The following is a 24,772-nucleotide window of genomic DNA, read 5'->3' on the forward strand; positions in this document are numbered from 1 at the left end:
ACTCAATAGGAAGCAAAATATGGGAATATTCAAAAATAATGATGACACAAGAAATAAATTAGAAAACATTTATTCGATTGGAGTTTCTCACATTATATATACTAACAGTTCTGTATGTTCTTGTTTTATTAAATATCAACCATAATATTTCAGATCGCAAAAAGAAAATTTGACGTTATAGGTTGACGAACATTTTTTCTTACAACTTCCAGACCTATTTTTGATGAACTGATTTGCCTTATTTATATTATTCACTAACTATGCGAACGTTTGTTACATTTGTCCCGCACTTCGTAACGTCAAACCCCGGCCGGTTCGTTACCACACAGCTATCAAAGGGAACTCGTATATATGACCTACATTATTACATATGATATGTTATCACGCAACTGATGATATATTTACACTGGACAATATTCCGCGAACTCTGGTTTAATTGAAAGATTATCTCAGTTGACACTTATTTCCAATCGAACGAAATAATGAAATCTTGAAAAGTTTCGTTGACATTGTTACGTCCCAGGGAGGAGGATTAGTTGGGGGCGCACAGTCGCCGATTTAGAGAAGCAGAGTGTACGTTGAGTACCTCTGCCAGTGAGTCTTCTTTGGGACTTGTGCGAGGCCCGAGAACATATACTATATTTTCAGGTATACGTGACCTTTTATTGTGGTTGTGCCCGCGAATTGGAAGGATTTTCCAATTGTTGAGCGGTGTCGAAGGCTTGATGAAATAAGTACACTCGATGATATTTTGTTTATTACAAAATACTCTGATGTGTTTATTGAGACACTTATGCACTTATTTACTTTACAAAATTAAGAAACTAAACTGTTGAATAAAGAGTTAGCTATTATTCGGAGCTCTCTAAGATGAATTAGGATTTAGAGAGAGGAGAGTTCTCCGATGTTAATGTCTTTGATGTTCGATGCTAACTGACTAACAACTAAGATTCTTAGCCTAGTTAGAGTTCGAGAGGAGGATGTGTTTTTTGGGGGTAGGATGCTGTAGAGGGGGTTTGTTCTCTGTGGTTTTTTAGTTTGGATTGGGTAAAAACTATCGTCTGATTTGATGATTGGATTTGAATATGGGGGAGACTTTTCCGGAGATATGATTGGAGGAAAAGTCGCTCGAGATTTCTTAGAATTAGGGAAAGTGTGTTGAGCGGAGTTCTGAGATGTGCACGTGTTGCACTTGAGATAAGAGCATCTGTTTTCGGGACTCGTGGGAAACGCGAGTTTCGGAACGCGTCTCTGGAATTTTGTGTGGATTTAGGAAATGCTGCATTGATAATAAATTCAAGGATAGGAAATCGGTCTTGGACTGTTTATTTCTGGTTTTCCGTGCTCGTCTTGTAGGATTATTTATGGCGCCGGAACGTCGGGGAGAGTCTAGGGCACGCGTTGTGAGTGTTTAAAGAATGGACAGTTGAGGAAAAAAATATGTGCGAGCGCCGAGTGTCTCGCAGGATGTATTTGTTATGGATGGTCTGGATACGCTCTGTGTTTATATATATTCTTAGATACGAACTATGTATCGACAAATGATGATAAAGGTTAGAAATATACTCGTGATAGCGTTTGAGTTGAAGAGAAAAAGTGAGGGGCGTTTAGCGTAATGCTAGGACGTAACAACATATGCATCGCGCATTTTTTTATATTTTTTAGCACACACAGATCATAGTCTACATTTACGCGGCCGCTTTTATACCGGTTTAGTATACCACAAGTTTTAACAAAATAAATATTAACCACTTTTCACTAACCATTTTCATTTATTAATTAGAGTCTGCACACAACAGCACTTTGGGGATTATAACCTCACCTGTCAAAATGACGTTCAGTATGAAAACAAGTTTCAGGTGGTTTCGGATGTGCGTATCGATGTATTGATATCATATAACCTATTTACAAATGATATAAATGATAAACTTATTTTCAGTCAAACGAATTAATGAAATCTTAAAAAGTTTCGTCGACATGCATTTCATTTTTATTTTATTCTTTTTCACACACAGATCACAGACTACATTTACGCGACTGCTTTTATACCGGTTTAGTTTAGCATTCCACAGGTTTTAATACTATGCACTTCGTTAGATGATGAAAGTTTTTTTTATTTATCCCACACGCATTCCATAGTGTCAAAACTCTGTTTATACGATGATCGAAAACTGACACATGGTTTATATATAATATAATATTCACGGAGTCTGAGCGCGGTCGGGGTAAGACTCAATAGTTAGAAGGCCTAAAATGGCGAACAGGCATTCTGTATAACGCATATATAGATATACAGAATGCCCGTTCGCTATTTTAGGCCTTCTAACACTTGAGCCTCACCCGCGGTCGGCCTAGCAGCTGGAGGAGCCGACATCGTTGAGCCAATCAGAATGCGTAGAGGCAACAACTCTACTACTACTAACTACGTCAAAACGCGTATACGTATACGTCGAACTCGTGATGTGTCAGTAACTTTTGCATAATCTTGAGCCCGTGCAAAGTTTTTTCTCAGCAATTACGCCACCGATCGTGTTGATTTTGGGCGCAATCTAAAGAGAATTTCTTAATTAGCTGAAAGTTCAATTTTCAAAGCCTTAGATGACTCATAACTTCGGTAATTCAAAAAAATCACTTGCCAATTTTACCCCCACCACGGCGAATCGTTTTATTCAGAGAAAGTATACTCGGCGTGAGCCTCGGGCCAGCAGACGATAGGGCTGTCAATGTACTTGTCCCGAGTCTCTTGATATTTATAAATAAAAAAATATTTATTCAAAAAAAAAAAGTCTCGGCGAGAGCCTCAGGCCTGCAGATGACAGGGCTGTCAATGTACTTGTCCCGAGTCTCTACCGAGTCTCTTGATAAACGGCAACGGGTCGAACTAGAAGTTGATACGGGAACGTATGCGACGGTTCTTTCACATAAATTTTATAACGAAAACTTTAGCGATGTTAAAATATCAAAAACGATATCGGAGTTAAAGGCTCACGGGGGCATCAATTTAAAGCCGATCGGAAAGTTAATTGAAATTGGAAGTCGATTTTAATAACAAAACTCGCCGTTTGAGCTGTTTTGTTTTGCCGGGAACGGGGCCAGCTTTAATAGGTCGCGAGTGGCTTTTGCAATTTGATGCTTGGCCTTTAAATTTCCCAAAAAAAGAAGGAAACGAAATAAATCAAATTGAGCAAACGACCGTGCGCGATTACGTTATACAGAGTATAGACAACTATTCAGCAATGAACCAGGATTATACAATAAGACTAAAACAAAAATACACTTGAAAGAAGATTCGCGCCCGATCGCATCAAAGTGTAGGCACGTATCGCATGCGTTAAAACCATTAGTTGAAAAGGAGATAGACTGTCTTGTAAATCTTGGTCATTTGGAATCTGTAGATGTATGCGAATGGGCTACGCCCATCGTCCCGGTATTGAAAGGGGACGGGGAAATTCGTATATGCGGGGATTTCAAAATAACATTGAACATTCCCAGTTGAATTTGAAGCACGCTTACATGTAGTTTCCAGTACATGAGAGTTGCGTAAATTTGCTCACAATTGTTACGCATAAGGGGCTTTTCCGGTATACGAAAATTCCAGAAGGGGTGTCACCCGCACCGGCAGACGTACAAATAAAAATGGATGAGTGTTTGCGCGGTATAGACGGCACTATCGCATACCTCGATAACATTTACGTGACGGGACGAATGAATGAAGAACATAAGCGAAATATAGAAAAGGTATGCGCCCGATTACAAGAATGCAATTTATGATTGAATTTTAAAAAATGTAGTTTCATGTGAAATAAAATCGATGTCCTGGGTTACGTTATTGATAAGAAAGGACTGCACAAATCGGCGTCGAAAATCTACGCGATGACAAACGCTCCGTGTCTAACTAACAAAAAAGAACTAGCATCGCTGCTAGGGTTAATCAATTTCTATGCTAGATTTTTTAAAAACCGAGTTGCTACTATGAAACCGTTATACGACGCATTGAAGGCAGAAAAACTCGAATGGAATAACAAATATAAAAAAGCTTTTAACTGTGTCAAAAACGAACTGATTTCACCAGAATTTTAAGCTTACTACGATCCCAAAGAGAATATTGTATTAGCCTGTGATGCGTCCGATTACGGATTGACCGCAATTTTATCGCGCCAATATAATGTAACGTAACGCTCTTGCCGACCCGGCCTGAACGCCGCCACGCGACATACACCCAGAGTTCAAAACTCTTAGAGAATATTTTTTCTCGTTCACTCCGTCTCTCTCATGCTTTTGCTCTCTAGGGTCATTCTATCTCTCTCACACCTCTCTCTCCAACTGCAGACCCTTCGTTATGCCCCCCCCCCCCCTCCCCTCCCTTATCTGCATCCGAGGCGAAGACAAATCCGTAACGCACTGGTCATAAATTAACACGATTTTTCTCATTCCATCTCTCTCACACTCACCATCGGCTTTATCTCTCCTTCTTTTTCAAGGGCCGCGAGAATGTGTGCGACACACACACACGGCCCTACGGCGCGCGGCTTCCCCCTTCGCTGCCCCCCTCTGGCCCTGGCGCTTCCCCGCACACCGCTCCCCCCTCGCCACCATTTGAGCCAGAACCGGCGTAGCCTTACTACTTTCGGGAACGTCGATATTTCGCCGTCGATGCATTTATGCTGAGAACGCTTAATTTATATACTCTTTATTTTAAGAGTGCGATGTACGGGCACAACAAATGAACGAAATCAAGTCGAGTAATTCGGCAGTACGCTGTACCTGGCGCCCAGTTCATTCTCGTGGCCGGAGAGTCACACGAGATCTTGGCTACTGGTGCAAAGGCCCGAGCGAGCCGGCGGGCAACGCTCTGAACAGCGCCACTTACCGAAAATTGAAACTAAAATTATATTCTTTCATTTGAATTATTTCCAATCTTTTTATTAATCAATATAAGCTTAATTAGGCTCAAAATGTCGGGAAAAAATGGCCGCTATCAAGGGAAATTAAAGAGAAGGTTGAATCTTATACAAAATTTGTATTATTTCAAACAAAGCCAGACGCGTACTGACGGCGCATGTGCGGGGGGAAGCGTTCACGGGCTATAGGAACCCGAACGTGACTTTTCCCAATTTTCCGAAAGCAATTAAATTTAGCGATATTAAACAAAACAAAGAAGCCGAATAGTACAAATAATTAAATAATGGCAATTTTCATTAAAATTTTATTATTTTAATGTCACGCTGAGCTGGAAATCATTAAAAGCTGAATTCGGCGCATCGGGCAAAATAGCGATCGTCCAATAACAAGGCGCGAATCATGGCAGCGAGCCAATACAGAAGCCCGTTACAATAGAATGCGCAAAACACGTCCGAAATCCGAAAATTCGGCGTTTGAGATATTTTAGAGTGGGGAACGGGGTATAAGAGTCGGTGCACGGCTCATTCGGCAGGCAGTTCACCCTACCTCTAGAACCAACTCGGATCTCCTAAAAGAACTAGATCTGACTAAACTAAAAAAAATACACTCTATTCTAGTATAACACAAAATTCCTTTATTCCTATTATTTCTTTGGATGCCTGTGATATTGGTGAGATTCGGCGACGTATCGATCCCATAGTCCAGGGTCCATTCCACCTAACCTAAAAATTTTCGAATTTTTGTTGCACGGGACATTGGTGAGACTGGGCGACGTACTGAGCCCGTGATCTGGAGTTCACATCCTAACCTGTCTTGCGTCCTTGAACATTGGCGCTATTCGGCGACGTTTGAGGCCCGTGGTCAAGCACAAACTTTCCATTTATTCATACTTTTGGGTCTATTGAGAATAGAGGCGGTGGATAATTGATTTTATGATTTATTTTTATTAAAATCAAGACTGTTTTGAAATTCTTATTAACGAACTAATTTGCTTTAGAATTAATTGATAATTTCATAATTCAATAATCCGTTGTCCATTTGGGCCATCGTGCGACACAAAAGCAATTGTAGAGCATCAAAGCGATCAAAACGTAAAAATTGTAAAAAGAAAAGCGTACGACACTCTTGAATTGATAGGAGACATAAACATTGAGTTCCAAGGGGTCAGGCATCCAGGACATCGTAATTGTCAATCAAATAAAATTGCGAATCACATTTTTTTTGTTTGTTCTGAAAAATCTTATGCAATGCGTGCTGGAAAGGGGGATAAAATAGGCGGAAACACGATAAATCATAAAGCGTCATTTATTGTACAAAAAGAAAATAAACAAATTGGAAATTCAATAAAAGAATTTCACACAGAAAAACGCTCCGTTTTTCCGGGTCTTTCGAGTTTTTTCTCGCCTGATTCGGTTAAGCAACGCGGACAAAACAAAATATAAATCAAAGACACAATTGCGATTATTTATTTTTGTAAAGCAGTCAAAATTAGTTCAATAAATTCATTTTGTTATTTTTTCAAACTCAACTCTCGTCTCTCGTCTCGTTCATACCTGCTCCTTCTAAATAAAGGTAGCTCGAACCGACGCGTGGCGGCGTTCAGGCCAGGTCGGCAAGAGCGTTACGTTACAATTATAAGATTTTTAAAATATAATAAAAATTTGTTAGTAATCAAAAATATGTTTTTTTTTCTGCACTTTCATAGATGCCTTCACTATTTTTCATCTCATGAGAAGCTCCAATCACATGAGGTGGATTGTGGCGAGATAAACGACTGCGCGATTCTGCTGCTGAATGCACATGACAAATGTTTGGAATTCAAGAACGTGAATCGAAAGGAGCTTCTACCTTCGCATGTCATCGTGTTTTCTTGATTCAATTCGTATAATTCAACCATTTGATATCATTCAGGCTTCTATCATTGGATAAAAGAAAAAAAGCATCACACTGCAAGTACTTAGGTAAACGATCCCATAGCATGGGAATAGAATTACTATAGTGCTTTAAAAGCAAAGGCTTCGTCAATGACTCAAGTTCATTTTCTGTTAATGTCGATGGATCTTTCACTGGAGGGATAGCATACATACTCGCACACCTTTCCATCGCGACGTTTACTTTTAGAATAAGCGTTCAATGTGAAATTTTTATATTTTTTTTTGTCGGAAAACATTCTTTTAAACATCTCCCAAGTCAAAAGTTGGAGGGAAGGGCAGGTGTATTTTCAAAACGAAATCTCATCGCAATCTCAGGAATGTAAAAATATATAACACAGAACACATAAATCTTTCATTAGGCGTCTCCTCCGTCACGGATTCTAATAATTGAGAACACTGTTCTTCTCAACTGACTTTTCTTAAAACTCCGCAGGAAACATAAATCTGTCATTCGAAGGAGCATCCGCGAATTCTTTTTTGGCTGGCAATATTCTTTGTCTATGCAATGCCGCAAACAGGACCGCTGCATCCCCACTCCCCCACCACTTCCTCGCTACCCTGAGAACCTGCCTCCTCCATACACCGTCCAGCCCCCGCAACGCGCTCCCCCTATCCCCACACCCCCCTGAGAGCGTTAGAGCTTGTTTTGAAAAAAGAAATCTCATCGGAACTTGCGTCACCTCAGGAATACAAAATACACTACCGTCGGAAAGTTACCGGACAAAAATTGAAAAGAGAGCCGATACTATTTGTTGCGCCATTTTGCCGTTAAATGATGTAGGCAAATTTCCCTTGTGCCATTTAAAAATAGAAACATTTTGGCCTATTTAAAAATTGTGCACGATTTTTTTTACAACAACGGATTATGCAGTGGCCTCCTCAGTCGCGCGATCTTAATCCAATCGAGCTTTTGTGGGACGAGATAGATCGGCAAGTACGTAAAGGCACCCATTCGTCCGCCGAAAATCTATGGGACTCTCTCGTGAAAGCGTGGAACGAAACGAACCAGGAGACCTTCCCAAAGCTTGTAGAGAGGATGCCACGTCTCGTCAAGGCCAGGTCTCGTCCGCGAGAGGAGGGTTTTTCGACGAGACAAAAGTTTCAAATGTAAGTACAAAATTTTATTCAATCATATTAATGGTTTTTATAACAATCGAGCACCCACCAGAAATCAAGAAAAAAAAATTGAAAAAAAACTATTTAAAAAAATTCGTATGATTTTACCATAAAATATTACAACTTTTTATCCTCTTGAGGTTTTTTTGTAAACCTCATCGTTTACGTGCTCCGGAGCAATTTTCGAAATATCCCATTTTTCATAAAAAACACTATAACTTTAGAAAAAAAATGCTAGAGAACTTTATAAAAAAAGAAATTAAAGTTAAGGCTTCCCCCTTTAAGCTTTTAATCCGAAAAATGCATGAAACAATTTTTTATCATAAACAGGGTTTATTTGAAAGTCAACAAAAAAATGACAAAAAATTGTCGTTTTCAAAAATCGGTGAGGGTTGTAAAAAAAAATCGTGCACAATTTTTAAATAAGCCAAAATGAAGCTAAATGTTTCTATTTTTAAATGCCGCAAGGGAAATTTGCCTACATCATTTAACGGCAAAATGGCGCAACAAATATTATCGGCTCTCTTTTCAATTTTTGTCCGGAAACTTTCCGACGATAGTGTATGTTACACAGAACACATAAATTTGTCATTAGTGTGACATGCAAACATCTTTGGTCACGGAGTCCGATAATTGAGATCATCTTTAGAAAGAGCACTTTCAAAAGAAAATTCCGTCCAATGCAATCTGATAATCACACCGGAAATATAAATCAGTTATTCGAGGGTGCGGTGAAAAAAATCTTTTGTCATAAATTTTTTGTCTCCTCAAAGTGCCGCCGCACCCCCGCTGTCCGAGAACCTTCTCCCTCCACATACCATGCAGCTCCGCAACGGTCCCCGGGCTCCCCCGTCCCCGCTCCCTCCTGAGTGAGAACTGGTATAGCCTTACGGTTACAGCTCGTTTGGGCCAAAACCATTTGAGCCAAAAAACAAGCGAGAATCGTGTAACTCTTGAAAGTGATGTAAGATGGCGCCATCGCTGTTTTGTCGATAATCTGACAATAGTAGATTCGACGGAGATACCCGAAGGTGTACTTGATTTGACTAGTTCGGGTAGCGGATTCTGGGCATCCGGAATACGAGGCCACAGCTGTGCATTCGAATCAGAAAAGAATTTCAAGCAATATATATAGTAATACTGATAATATTAGCGACGACATGGGGATGGCAGTATAATAACAAGAATGCTCGTGAAAAGTGTAATTGGGAAGCGGTGATCTTTGTTGCGCATTGTATAAATTATTTATCAATAAAGTGGAAACACAACGATGAAAACGCAATGTGATAAATTTTTTTTTATTGTGTTATATAATTGCTAATTGACCAAGTAATTTTCAATTGATGGTAGACAGCGCCATGGTTATTGATATTTAGGTATATTTCTCCACAGTTTTCGATGTCTACGTATATTCCTTAAAAGTTTTCACTATCCAGGTCGACGGCTTCATAATTTTCGAGGTCTAGGTATATTTTTTCATAGTTTTTGCTACCTAGGTCAACGACTCCATAGTATTCGATGTCTAGGTCGACGGCTCCATAGTTTTCGAGGTCTGGGTATATTTCTCCACGGTTTTCGAAGTCTAGGTCGACGGCTCTATGGTTATTGATGCCTAGGTAAATTTCCCCACGGTTTTCGATGTCTAGGTATATTCCTTAATAGTTTTCGCTATCTAGGTCGACGGCTCCATAGTTTTCGATGTCTAGGTATATTTCTCCACGGTTTTCGAAGTCTAGGACGACGGCTCTATGGTTACCGATGTCTAGGTATATTTCCCCACGGTTTTCGATGTCTAGGTATATTCCTTAATAGTTTTCGCTATCTAGGTCGACGGCTCCATAGTTTTTGATGTCCACGTATATTTCTCTGCGGTTTTCGATGCCTGGATCGACGTTTCCATAGTTTGCGATGTCTAGGTTGACAGCTCTATGGTTATCGATGTCTAGGTATATTTCCCCACGGTTTTCAACGTTTAGGTATATCCCTTAATAAAGTTTTTGCTATCCAGGTTGACGGCTCCATGGTTTTTGATGTCTAGGTATATTTCTCTACGGTTTTCGATGTCTTGGTATATTCCTTAATAGTTTTCGCTATCCAGGTTGACGGCTTCACGGTTTTCGATGTCTAGGTATATTCCTTAATAGTTTTCGCTATTCAGGTCGACGGCTCCATGATTTTCGATGTCTAGGTATATTTTTTCATAGTTTTCGCTATCTAGGTCGACGGCTCTATGGTTATCGATGTCTACGTATATTTCTTTGCGGTTTTCGATGTCTGGGTCGACGTTTCTATAGTTTTCGATGTCTAGGTCAACGGCTCTATGGTTATCGATGTCTAGGTATATTTCCCCACGGTTTTCAATGTCTAGGTATATTCCTTAATGGTTTTCGCTATCCAGGTTGACGGTTCCATGGTCTTTGATGTCTAGGTATAATTCTCCACGGTTTTCGATGTCTAGGTATATTCTTTAATAGTTTGCGCTATCCAGGTCGACGGCTCCATGATTTTCGATGTCTAAGTATATTTTTTCATAGTTTTCGCTATTCAGGTCGACGGCTCCATGATTTGCGATGTCTAGGTATATTTCTCCAGGGTTTTCGATGTCTAGGTACACTTTTTCAATGTTTTTGCTACCTAGGTCAAAGGCTCCATAGTATTCGATGTCTACGTATGGTTTTTGATGTCTAGGTCGACGGCTTCATAGTTGTCGAGGTCTAGGTATATTTTTTCATAGTTTTTGCTACCTAGGTCAACGACTCCACAGTTTTCGCTATCTAGGTCGACGGCTCCATAGTTTTCGATGTCTACGTATATTTCTCTGCGGTTTTCGATGTCTGGGTCGACGTTTCCATGGTTTTCGATGTCTAGGTATATTTCCCCACGGTTTTCGATGTCTAGGTATTTTCCTTAATAGTTTTCGCTATCCAGGTTACCGGCTTCACGGTTTTCGATGTCTAGGTATATTTCTTAATAGTTTTCGCTATCCAGGTCGACGGCTCCATGATTTTCGATGTCTAGGTATATTTTTTCATAGTTTTCGATGTCTACGTATATTTCTCTGCGGTTTTTGATGTCTGGGTCGACGTTTCCATAGTTTTCGATGTCTAGGTATATTTCTCCACGGTTTTCGATGTCTAGATATATTCCTTAATAGTTTGCGCTATCCAGGTCGACGGCTCCATGATTTTCGATGTTTAGGTATATTTTTTCATAGTTTTCGCAATCTAGGTCGACGGCTCCATAGTTTTCGATGTCTAGGTATATTTCTCCATGGTTTTTGGTGTCTAGGTCGACGGCTTCATAGTTTTCGAGGTCTAGGTATATTTTTTCATAGTTTTTTCTACCTAGGTCAACGGCTCCATAGTTTTTGATGTCTACGTATATTTCTCTACGGTTTTCGATGTCTAGGTCGACGGCTCCATAGTTTGCGATGCCTAGGTACATTCCTTAATAGTTTTTGCTACCCAGATGGACGGCTCCATAGTTTCCGATGTCTAGGTATATTATTCCATATTTTCCCATGTTTTGGTATATTTCTCTACGGTTTTCGATGTCTTGGTCGACGCTTCTATAGTTTTCGATGTTTAGGTATGTTTCTCCATAGTTTCTGATGTCTAGATATATGTTTTCATAGTTTTTGCTATCTACGTCTTCGGCTCCATAGTTTTTGATGTCGAGGTATCCCTAGATATCGAAAACTATGGAGCCGTTGACCAAAACGTAGAAAAATATGGAGCCGTCGACCTAGACATCGAAAACCGTGCAAAAAATATATCTAGACATCGGAAACCATGGAGCCGTCGACCTAGATAGCGAAAACTATGAAGAAATATACCTAGACATAAAAAAATATAGAATTTTTATGGTCAATTGGCAGAACATTTTGGATTCAATGGAAAATCATCGTCAATTGGTAATATCTCCTCCACCAATTGAAAATTTAAAGATCATTTGGAATGAAGTTTCCATCAATTACCAATTATTCAGGCAATTGATGATGTCATTTGAAATATTTACTGAGTTTCTGTCAATTGTTAATAACAATTATCCGAGTGTGCATTTTCGATCAATGCAAAAATTACAAATTGAACATTTTTTTTCTCCTGTCTCTGGTTGTATGGCTCGGTGTATTATTCATTCCCGCTGATGGCTCGTGAAAAGTGTAATTGAGAAGCGTTGATCGTTATTGCGCAGCATTGTGTAAATTAATTATGAATAAAGCGGTTGAACCCAACAAAACACAACGATGAAAATACAATATGATAATTGTTTTTTTATTATGTTAAATAATAAATCAGGAATAGTAATTATTTAAATTCGATTATGCGTAAATCTCGTTTGTCGTAACTATCAATCCTGTATTCGTTTACGAGAATGCTTGACAATGGATATACAATGAACGATCATTGTCGTATCGCTCGGTGTATTTTTCATTCCCGTTGATGAATTTTATCATCAGCCATGTTTGGTAAGTCTTCGGTAAACACTGAGACTGAAATCAATGGAGTGAGGAAAACGATCTTATGTTCTAGTGATTTCGTAAATTTCGATTTTTGAAAGAAATCCCCAGAAAAGGCTCAGGCTCTTGCCATAAATATCACTTGAAGGATTGTTTAAAACTCTGATGCGAAACTTGGACGATTTTTTCGAAGGCGTTCTGAAAAGTATACGATTTGAAATGTTTACTCAACTTAAATGCAAATATCGCTCTCAAGGACTAAAAAAGTACTTTGGCAAGCTCGGGTATAGATTATTCGATCGAAAGTCAAAAAGTTATCAAAACATTCAGTCGTTAATTGAGTGATCCAATTCCAACCTTTTTGTCATGATAAATTTGTACAATGACTTAGCATCGATCGATTCCCCCTAAAATCTTAATCCAACGATCGAATTATCGTATCAAATTAATCGTAACAGAACATTGCTATTCAACGAATGGACACAAACTAGATGAAGAAAGAACGCTTAATTTTTTTCATTCCATACGACCCGATGGATCCGTTTCATCTGACCCAACATTACATCGACCGTAAAGATTTTCTGTGCGTTATTTCATGTTTTCAATTGTCAAACCGTTTGAATCCAATTCGGTTTGTACGAAAATCAATAAATGCGGATTTGATGAAAGCTTCATCAAATTACACCGGCATACAAAAAAAAAGTTGTCTGCGGATAGAACCGGACTCAACAGTCTCTACGTATTTTGGCCCGCTGAATCCGCATCCGGTGTTAGCCAATACACCTCCAAAATTTGGAGTTAATTTCAAAAAACCGCAAAAATGGCGAAAAAGCATGATAAAAGTGTCTTTGATAAAAGTTGTCTTTGACCTTGCTCGGGGGGTGTTTTTTATGAAATTTGATGCGCTGAATCTAAATCCAAGGTTAAATGCGCCGATACATCCCCAAAATTTTGAGTAAATTTCAAAAAACCGCAAACATTGCGGAAAATCACTGTTAAAAGCATAATAAAAGTTGTCTTCGACCTTACTTGGGGGTGTTTTTTATGTAATTTTTATGAATTTTTATGTATTTTATGCATTCTTCTTGTCACGATAAAAGTAAGTTGATGTTGCTTTTGATAGCTAGTTATTCTTTTTCAATGTTGCCACCAAGTATGCAGCTCCATTTTTCGGCAGTCCTACATCTCGTATAGGATCATTAAATTCTTCTTGGTTGAAGGTTTGGGGAGCTTTGCTTTCATACTCAGGGAGGTAATCGTCATCCGCGGAACTTTACGCTTGATAGATCTCGTCAACATCCATGACTATCTCTTATATTATTTGTCTCTATATTATTTTTCGATATTTTTTGGCGTTTTTTTTCTATTTTTTGTTATTTTTCACGATCTTCGATGGAAGTATGCATGCTCGGGACTACTAGCTACCAGATTCGGACTGAGCTGCTCGAAATTCGTAAAGAACAAATTTAGCCGGTTTTTTCTAGGGAAGCAATATTTTATAGACGTACGAGTTAAAATAGACGCCCGGTTTCGGTTTCAGCGCATCAAAATACAAAAACAGCGTACTCGATTTAGATTAATAAAACTCTCCCATACCCATCGTAGCGATTTTGACCCAGTTTTAGCGATTTTTGCAGTTTATTGAAAATTTTGCGGGTATGCCAATCTGACTCTAGATTCAGACTCGGCACGTCAAATTACATAAAAAACACCCCCCGAGTAAGGTCAAAGACAACTTTTATCAAAGACACTTTTATCATGCTTTTTCGCCATTTTTACGGTTTTTTGAAATTAACTCCAAATTTTGGAGGTGTATTGGCTAACACCGGATGCGGATTCAGCGGGCCAAAATACGTAGAGACTGTTGAGTCCGGTTCTATCCGCAGACAACTTTTTTTTTGTATGCCGGTGTAATTTGATGAAGCTTTCATCAAATTCGCATTTATTGATTTTCGTACAAACCGAATTTGATTCAAACGGTTTGACAATTGAAAACATGAAATAACGCACAGAAAATCTTTACGGTCGATGTAATGTTGGGTCAGATGAAACGGATCCATCGGGTCGTATGGAATGGAAAAAATTAAGCGTTCTTTCTTCATCTAGTTTGTGTCCATTCGTTGAATAGCAATGTTCTGTTCCGATTAATTTGATACGATAATTCGATCGTTGGATTAAGATTTTAGGGGGAATCGATCGATGCTAAGTCATTGTACAAATTTATCATGACAAAAAAGTTGGAATTGGATCACTCAATTAACGACTGAATGTTTTGATAACTTTTTGACTTTCGATCGAATAATCTATACCCGAGCTTGCCAAAGTACTTTTTTAGTCCTTGAGAGCGATATTTGCATTCAAGTTGAGTAAACATTTCAAATCGTATACTTTTCAGAACACCTTCGAAAAAATCGTCCAAGTTTCGCATCAGAGTTTTAAACAATCCTTCAAGTGATATTTATGGCAAGAGCCTGAGCCTTTACTGGGGATTTCTTTTAAAAATCGAGCCTTACGAAATAACTAGAACATAAGATCGTTTTCCTCACTCCATTGATTTCAGTCTCAGTGTTTACCGAAGACTTACCAAACATGGCTGATGATAAAATTCATCAACGGGAATGAAAAATACACCGAGCGATACGACAATGATCGTTCATTGTATATCCATTGTCAAGCATTCTCGTAAACGAATACAGGATTGATAGTTACGACAAACGAGATTTACGCATAATCGAATTTAAATAATTACTATTCCTGATTTATTATTTAACATAATAAAAAAACAATTATCATATTGTATTTTCATCGTTGTGTTTTGTTGGGTTCAACCGCTTTATTGATAAATAATTTATACAATGCTGCGCAACAACGATCAACGCTTCTCAATTACACTTTTCACGAGCCATCAGCGGGAATGAATAATACACCGAGCCATACAACCAGAGACAGGAGAAAAAAAATGTTCAATTTGTAATTTTTGCATTGATCGAAAACGCACACTCGGAGAATTGTTATTAACAATTGACAGAAACTCAGTAAATATTTCAAATGACATCATCAATTGCCTGAATAATTGGTAATTGATGGAAACTTCATTCCAAATGATCTTTAAATTTTCAATTGGTGGAGGAGATATTACCAATTGACGATGATTTCCCAATGAATCCAAAATGTTCTGCCAATTGACCATAAAAATTCTATATTTTTTTATGTCTAGGTATATTTCTTCATAGTTTTCGCTATCTAGGTCGACGGCTCCATGGTTTCCGATGTCTAGATATATTTTTTGCACGGTTTTCGATGTCTAGGTCGACGGCTCCATATTTTTCTACGTTTTGGTCAACGGCTCCATAGTTTTCGATATCTAGGGATACCTCGACATCAAAAACTATGGAGCCGAAGACGTAGATAGCAAAAACTATGAAAACATATATCTAGACATCAGAAACTATGGAGAAACATACCTAAACATCGAAAACTATAGAAGCGTCGACCAAGACATCGAAAACCGTAGAGAAATATACCAAAACATGGGAAAATATGGAATAATATACCTAGACATCGGAAACTATGGAGCCGTCCATCTGGGTAGCAAAAACTATTAAGGAATGTACCTAGGCATCGCAAACTATGGAGCCGTCGACCTAGACATCGAAAACCGTAGAGAAATATACGTAGACATCAAAAACTATGGAGCCGTTGACCTAGGTAGAAAAAACTATGAAAAAATATACCTAGACCTCGAAAACTATGAAGCCGTCGACCTAGACACCAAAAACCATGGAGAAATATACCTAGACATCGAAAACTATGGAGCCGTCGACCTAGATTGCGAAAACTATGAAAAAATATACCTAGACATCGAAAATCATGGAGCCGTCGATCTGGATAGCGCAAACTATTAAGGAATATACCTAGAGATCGAAAACCGTAGAGAAATATACCTAGACATCAAAAACCATGAAAACGTCGACCCAGAGATCGAAAACCGCAGAGAAATATACGTAGACATCGAAAACTATGTAGCCGTCGACCTAGATAGCGAAAACTATGAAAAAATATACCTAGACATCGAAAATCATAAAGCCGTCGACCTGGATAGCGAAAACTGTTAAGGAATATACCTAGACATCGAAAACCGTGGGGAAATATACCTAGGCATCAATAACCATAGAGCCGTCGACCTAGACTACGAAAACCGTGGAGAAATATACCCAGACCTCGAAAACTATGAAGCCGTCGACCTCGACATCGGAAACTATGAAGCCGTCGACCTAGATAGCGAAAACTATGAAAAAATATACCTAGACATCGAAAATCATGGAGCCATCGATCTGGATAGCGCAAACTATGAAGGAATATACCTAGAGATCGAAAACCGTAGAGAAATATACCTAGACATCAAAAACCATGAAAACGTCGACCCAGAGATCGAAAACCGCAGAGAAATATACGTAGACATCAAAAACTATGTAGCCGTCGACCTAGATAGCGAAAACTATGAAAAAATATACCTAGACATCGAAAATCATAAAGCCGTCCACCTGGATAGCGAAAACTGTTAAGGACTATACCTAGACATCGAAAACCGTGGGGAAATATACCTAGGCATCAATAACCATAGAGCCGTCGACCTAGACTTCGAAAACCGTGGAGAAATATACCCAGACCTCGAAAACTATGAAGCCGTCGACCTAGACATCGGAAACTATGAAGCCGTCGACCTAGATAGCGAAAACTATGAAAAAATATACCTAGACATCGAAAATCATGGAGCCGTCGATCTGGATAGCGCAAACTATTAAGGAATATACCTAGACATCGAAAACTATGGAGCCGTTGACCTAAGTAGCAAAAACTATGAAAAAATATACCTAGATCTCGAAAACTATGGAGCCGTCGACCTAGACATCAAAAACCATACGTAGACATCGAAAACTATGGAGCCGTTGACCTAGGTAGCAAAAACTATGAAAAAGTATACCTAGACATCGAAAACCCTGGAGAAATATACTGTGACGTGGCAATTCTGCTCGTCACTTAAAAATGTATAATTCCTCAAACATGGCTCAGGGGAAGGCGTCTTTCGACGTTGTCAGAATTCCTCTCGAACGAATACTCCTCAAAAGTCTCAAGCGATAAAGAAACCAAAATTATGAATTTTATTTTATATTCTTTTTTTTTGTTTCACATTTAAACATTTTATGGGCGAGCGACGAGTTTCGTAAAATCAAGGAAGAAGCGAGAGCAGAGAAATTGGGCAGTTCAAATATAGAAGATCGTCCGTCATTTCATCGTAGATCTCGTTGGTCATCGAGTACGAGATTCAAAACATCGAGCGGTGGGACGCTAACTCAAAGCCCTCACCCCGAACCGTCGAACTCGTGGTGCGTCTATCAGCACCGAGATCCAACATCGATATTGTCAACAACGAATTCTCGAACGTCGACAATTTGAAATAATGAGGGCGAAATTATTCGCGAAGATTCTCGAAGAACCCGTTAACAGCTCGATCAAACGAGGAGGCTAAGGGTGGGGGGTTAGGTCCCATACTACCGCGTTATAGAAATTTCGAATCGATCTCGTTACTCGAAATCCGGACCACAACGAGGAAGGACGCATTCTCTTGAGCCTCATCTTTTGCCTTCGAGAAGCCAACGCCCCGAAATCGAATCGTAATTCCGAAGATAATTGCCGGAGTTACCATTTCTGAAACCATTGCGGTGAGCCGTTGCCTCGTTCATAATTTTGTCTCGTTTTTGTATTATTTTGCGCGCAAATTAAAATCGGTGAAATATCGGAAAATTGAACGATATCGAATGGTTACTTTGTCGCACGAGTGAATTGAATTCTAACGTCCTTTTCGATTTATTTGGTCATCAATAGTAAATTTCTTATCGTTGCGGAATAAATAGAATTGCCGAGAGGAATTCATTAAATTAAAAATTTACATCCGGATCAGAGTCCTAGGTTAAGAATTATCGTAATTTCGTGTTCTGTCACCGAGAACCAGTGTATCGTAATTTCGTAGGCTACGCCTTACTTTCGTATCGTAAATTGTATCGTTTATTATATCAGAGAACAGATGTTCAACAGAAGTGACAGTTGTTAATCAAATATTATATGACGGAATTATCAACCGGAAAATTTGGGAAATTTATAATATTATCTTTGTTTCTTATTTTATTTTCTAATAAATTGTATTTGTAATCCCAGCTCTGCATTCCCGTAATTATTTTCCTCTAGAAGGATCACGCCCCTCTACCGAGAATATCTAAAGCTAGTCCGGTCAATTCTCGAGCCTATTTCTTTTGTTTAAGATCTATAAAAATTTGTCGGGGAGAATACCTCGGCTGGCGCCCAATAGCAAAGGAATTGGGATAATTTGTCGCTTATCTGGGAAAAAGCGTTACAATACCTAGACATCGAAAATCATGGACCCGTCGACCTGGATAGCGAAAACTATTAAGGAATATACGTAGACATCGAAAACCGTGGCGAAATATACGTAAATATCAAAAACCTTGGCGCTGTCTACCATCAATTGGAAATTACTTGGTCAATTAGCAATTATATAACACAATAAAAAAAATGTATCCCATTGTGTTTTCATCGTTGTGTTTCCACTTTATTGATAAATAATTTATACAATGCGCAACAAACATCACCGTTTCCCAATTAAACTTTTGACGAGCATTTTTGTTATTACTGCCATTCCCATGTCGCTAATATTATCAGTATTACTATATATATTGCTTGAAATTCTATTCCGATTCGAATGCACAGCTGTGGCCTCGTATTCCGGATGCCCGGAATCCGCCGACCGAACTAGTCAAATCAAGTACACCTTCGGGTATCTCCGTCGAATCTACTATTGTCAGATTATCGACAAAATAGCGGTGGCGCCATCTTACATCACTTTCAAGAGTTACACGATCCTTGCTTGTTTTTTGGCTCAAATGATTTTGGCTCAAATGGTTTTGGCCCAAACGAGCTGTAACCTAGCCTTACTACTATTTGTCATTTGTCATTAGTGTGACATGTAAACATCTTTGGTCACGGAGTCCGATAATTGAAATCACTTTTGGAAAGAGCACTTTCAAAAGGAAATTCCGTCCAATGCAATCTGATGATCACACCGGAAACATAAATCAGTCATCCGAGGGGTGTTGCAAAACCAAAATCTTTTGTCACAAATTTTTTGTCTCTTCACCCCCTGACATCCCGGGGTTAGAACGGCATAGCCTTACTACTAACGCAGTTCAGTGATGTCCATTCGATACCCTATTTCTATGAGTTTTTCATCGTGAGAGAATAGAGTTTTATAAATTGCAGTATAATTCCTGATACTACGGATATTTTTTCCTTCTTCATGCACACAATCCTTTTTGTGCACGAATATTATCATAAAGTTTCTCAACATTCGTTTGGCTTTACTATGATGATTCATAGCGGTATTGATGCGTACTTACACAGATCCAGGCTCGACCCCAGGTCCACGTACAAGACATGGTACTCTAACGTCGAATTCGAATGGAAAACTTTTTCCTTTGATCAGGCCAAATTGTCCGAGGTGATATCCATGATCTGAGGTATAAATGATGTAAGTATTTTCAAGTTCACCGAGGTCCCTCAGCTCTTGATAAATCTGTATTTATAAAAAAGACAATTTATTTTTCGAACCAAAACCTTAGTTATCAAAACAGTTTATGAAAGTGGTATACAAGTGAAATTGACAGATTTCGCTTAGATATCAAAATATTATAATCATTTATTGAATATTTATATTGAAACGATACGGCTTCCATTCCACAATTACTCCCGAATTTCCACACTTTACCCGATCGTGATACTTAGAGAAAGTTTTTGCAAATTTATTTTCGAATTCGACTCGGTATTCGAAATTTTCGAAAGAGACTCGGTAGAGTCTCGGAACAAGTACATTGACAGCCTTGTTATCTGCTGGCCTGAGGCTCTCGCCGAGACTATACTTTCTCTGAATAAAACGATTCGCAGTGGTGAGGGTAAAATTGGCATGTGATTTTCTTTAATTGCAAAGCTCATGAGTTATGTACTGCTTTGAAAATTGAACTTTCAGCTAATTAAGAATTTCTCTGTCGAATGAGCCCAAAATCAGCATGATCGGTGTCGTAATTTCTGAGAAAAAAACTTTGCGCGGACTTAAGATTATGCAAAAGTTACTGCCACATTCAGGATTTGAAGTATATGTATACGCGTACTCCAACCGCTACAAACATAAGCTTCTTGGCCCCCATGATCACCAATCCCCTGTGAGAAAAATTTTCTTGCAACCAATGAAGGGTGAGAGAATTTTTGGGCAAATGACATTCGATAAAAAAGCAAGGAAGTTTGGCGAAAAGCTAAGGAGCTCGAGAGCGCGAAAGTCACCAGCCACAGTTTCACGTCATGTTGACGTTTGGGGTTATGATGTTATAAAGTGCGTGCGGGAAAATAAAAATAATTATCGGGTCATCTAACGAAGTGCATATTAATATTGATTTTGTTAAAACTTGTAGTATACCAAACCGGTATAAAAGCGGCCGCGTAAATGTAGACTGTGATCTGTGTGTGAAAATAAAAAATATAAAAAAATGCGCGATGCATATGTCAACGAAACTTTTCAAGATTTCATTATTTCGTTCGATTGGAAATAAGTGTCAACTGAGGTAATCTTTCAATTAAACCAGAGTGCGCGGAATATTGTCCAGTGTAAATATATCGTCAGTTGCGTGTGTCACAACCGACGTAAATTTTTGTTTAATTATATTATAATTAATATTAGATTAATCAACTACCGAACTTATGAGCGCTCTCACTCGAGCCTTAGCCATTACCATATATAGTCAGGTCATTCATCTGTACGCGTCCCGCAACAACCACACCCATGCATCAACACTCGAAAAACTGTATACACAACAAACCACCGAGCGACCCTTGGACCCAAGACGCTTAGGCCATAAATTTAAAGTCTCAAACTAACACTACACGAAAACAACATTACGAAGATGACACATCCAGTTCCCCTAATCTAAATCTGAGAATCCAAAAGGCTTAAAACATTTCCCCACTAATTTCTGATTTTGGCCCCTATAAAAGGGCGAGATTTTTGATCTTCATGGCAGTCCGTTCCGTACCTAGAGTCACGATTATACTGTTCGCAGTAGTTCGGTTGTTATTCGGTTAGCCGTCTTATACTTAAACTCTGACCGAACTCCGGGTCTTCTGTATAAGAGAGCGAGTCGAGTCTTTCTATTCAATGTTAAAGTCCATTTTCAAGATTGGGACTTAGAATAATTTCAAACGTCCGCTTCTCGGACTTATAGTAATTTCCGATCATCCGCATAACTCAACATTGACAAGTAAGCTACAACGAATCAAAGTAATCAAAGACACCTCTCTGGTAATGTACTAAACAATTTATTTCATTAAGTTTGTATTTTTCAATTATATTCTACTAACATTTTATTTTCAATATCGGAATATATAGAGAATCCTAGATCCCTCTATCTCATTCCACTTTTGTAATTCTACTAACCCTTTTGTTTTCATTAAAGAGTGTATAAAGAATCCTAGATCTCTTTATTCACAACCTTTAATTCTCTTTCCTCAGTCGTAATTAAGACCCCTAGAGAAAAAAAGGTTGGGACAAGTACATTGATGGTATCGTGTTTGCTGATAATTCCATCCATAAAAAAAAAACTTGGAAATCGATGCCTCATTCTTCTTATTTGATTCGAACAGCTAAATCAATTGAAAAAAATTCCATCTAATTTACGTGCAGCATTAAAATTTATTATATCAATTCGAGGCCAAGTATTTTCTAATGAATTGAAAAAAGTTGCCACTTGAGTTACGTGCAGCACTAAAATTTATGATATCAATCAGTGGACAAGTATTTTATTAGTAACTCCAAATTTTGACATTATTAAATTGTTCTAAGAAGCTTTTAAATCCAAAAAAAATCACATGAAAGCTAGTCATTCGGTACTCTATGGTGGCAAAGACTTATAAAAAAATCGATTTTGGTTCACAAGTCACAAGTATTCATGCAGAGGGAATTGAGAGAATTATCTTCAAGTAATTTTTACTTAGTTGCACTAATTTAATAAAAAACGGAAACAAATTATTCCGCAATATACAAGGGATTTTATTCTGCATCGATAAATGAAACAAATTGTACATAATATATATGTTCAAGCTTCCAAAATAACTCTCCAGTTTATATTCAATGATGTCAATTTTTACTTCGTACTTATTCTTCCAGCGAACGAATTCCATACGGAATAAGAACTAACCTATACTATTATTAAAAGCATTAAACTAATAATGAATCGCATTTCAACAAATTTTTAACCAGATTCTGCCGTACAATTTCGTTTTTTTATGATTGATTTTTTATTGAATGAATAGTGATGGGCCGGACAAGTACTTTTAACACTTATTTAAACATAATTTGTATCGATCTAATCGACGTTGAATTTTGTGAATAATACTAAAGGATCCTGAAAGTCTGAGAAAAATCGATTTTCTTATAAGTCTTTGCCTTAAAAGCCATTAGTCTTTGATTTAAAAGCTTCTTAGAACAATTTAATAATGTCAAAATTTGGAGTTACTAATAAAATACTTGTCCACTGATTGATATCATAAATTTTAGTGCTGCACGTAACTCAAGTGGTAACTTTTTTCAATTCATTAGAAAATACATAGCCTCGAATTGATATAATAAATGTTAATGCTGCACGTAAATTAGATGGAATTTTTTTCAATTGATTTAGCTGTTCGAATCAAATAAGAAGAATGAGGCATCAATTTCCAAGTTCTTTTTTTTATGGATGGAATTATCAGCAAACACGATACCATCAATGTACTTGTCCCAACCTTTTTTTCCCTAGGGGAAGTTTATGGTTTGATATCACGTCTTTTTTCTCGAAAGTTCCTTATTTATGTTTTGATGAATATATAATTTTAATTTTAATTGCTATGAATTATTTATGATTTACTGCTTATAACGTTGGTTTCCACGAAAAACGACCTATTTTTCGTCAAAATTGTGCTAGAAATATTTCATCACAAGTCTGTCCTTGGACTTTGGCGATTTTTTTCCTTGTGTTCTAATATGTTTTGTCAATTAAGAACCAAAGAGCATGGTGGAAAGCGGGTTGGAGGCCGAGATATAATTTTCGGCTTATAACGTTGGTTTTCACGAAAAAAGACCTATTTTTCGTCAAAATTCTACTGGAAATATTTCGTCACAGGTCTGTTGTTGGACTTCAGCGATTTTTTTCCTTGTACTTTAATATGTTTTGTCAATTAGGAACCCAAGAGCACGGTGGAAAGCGGGTTGGAGGCCGAGATATGATTTTGGCTTGTAACATCTGATTCGTCGAAAAAAGACTGATACCGCACAATCAGTATACTAGTGAAGAACATTATACACTAATGCTGTAGGATTGTAATATATTTGATATTTTGTTACGGTTCGAAATCATTTTTGTTGTGTGATTTAAGAAGTTTTGTTTACATTTTTTGTGGTATAATGCGAAAACGGGCGATCATCAATGTAATTGTCCAAATTTTTTTTCTCCAAGAGAGGATTTTTACGGCTTGATATCAAATCTTTTTTCTGTGGTAGTTCTAAACCACAAAAAATATTCTGAAATAAGATTTTCTCAAGTTCTCTAATGTTTCTATTGTGATATTTAAAAATAATTCTCCTTTCTCCAATGATTTTCTTTAAGTTTTGTACAAATTATAACAGTTTGATATTCTTCGAATGTTTGAAGTGATATTCTCAATTTTTCAACCATTTCGAACGAGTCTATAATTTTGTGGAATTAAAATCATATTCCGTAAGGTTTTTCAATATTTTGTATCATTGTGGAATTTTCCCCCTTCATTTATAAATTTTGTTTTCATCTGTTTTGATGAAATCATTGTGAATAAAAAAAACATGAAGATTTTTCAATGAAACGAATTTTTGGATTGATTTTCCTTAAAATTTGTCAGAAGGAGAAAGAAAAATATATATCTAATGTTCACCAAGTCCACCAGAATTCGCAATTTTCACATATGTTTATTGAATTTTAATGCTAGTTATTTTTATTTCATTAAAAAACGTGCTTCCAAGGACTTTTTGAAGCAATCTTTTCCATTCGTATTATCATTCCCAGAGATAGAAAGTTGACGCACCCACGTCGATGCACAAAATTTTCAAACTCTGCATGTAGCCACCAAGGTTCAACCGGACAAAAGAAAAAGTATGAAGTGCGTCAAGACCAACAGAACTGCTTACTTTTTAATATGAGCATTGCATTTTGAAAACATGACTTCTTATGCCATT

General features: G+C 37.8%; 1 protein-coding gene across 1 annotated transcript in view; it reads right to left on the reverse strand.

Moving 5' to 3' along the window:
- The window catches only part of LOC122418257 (extracellular sulfatase SULF-1 homolog), a 561,276-nt gene that overhangs the window by 414,109 nt on the left and 122,395 nt on the right, over positions 1-24,772 (reverse strand). The window contains exon 4 of the mRNA XM_043432385.1: positions 19,884-20,059. Coding sequence (XP_043288320.1) covers positions 19,884-20,059 — 176 coding nt within the window. The remainder of the gene's footprint in view (positions 1-19,883; positions 20,060-24,772) is intronic.

This window comes from Venturia canescens, chromosome 11, assembly GCF_019457755.1.
Source record: "Venturia canescens isolate UGA chromosome 11, ASM1945775v1, whole genome shotgun sequence".
NCBI lineage: Eukaryota > Metazoa > Arthropoda > Insecta > Hymenoptera > Ichneumonidae > Venturia > Venturia canescens.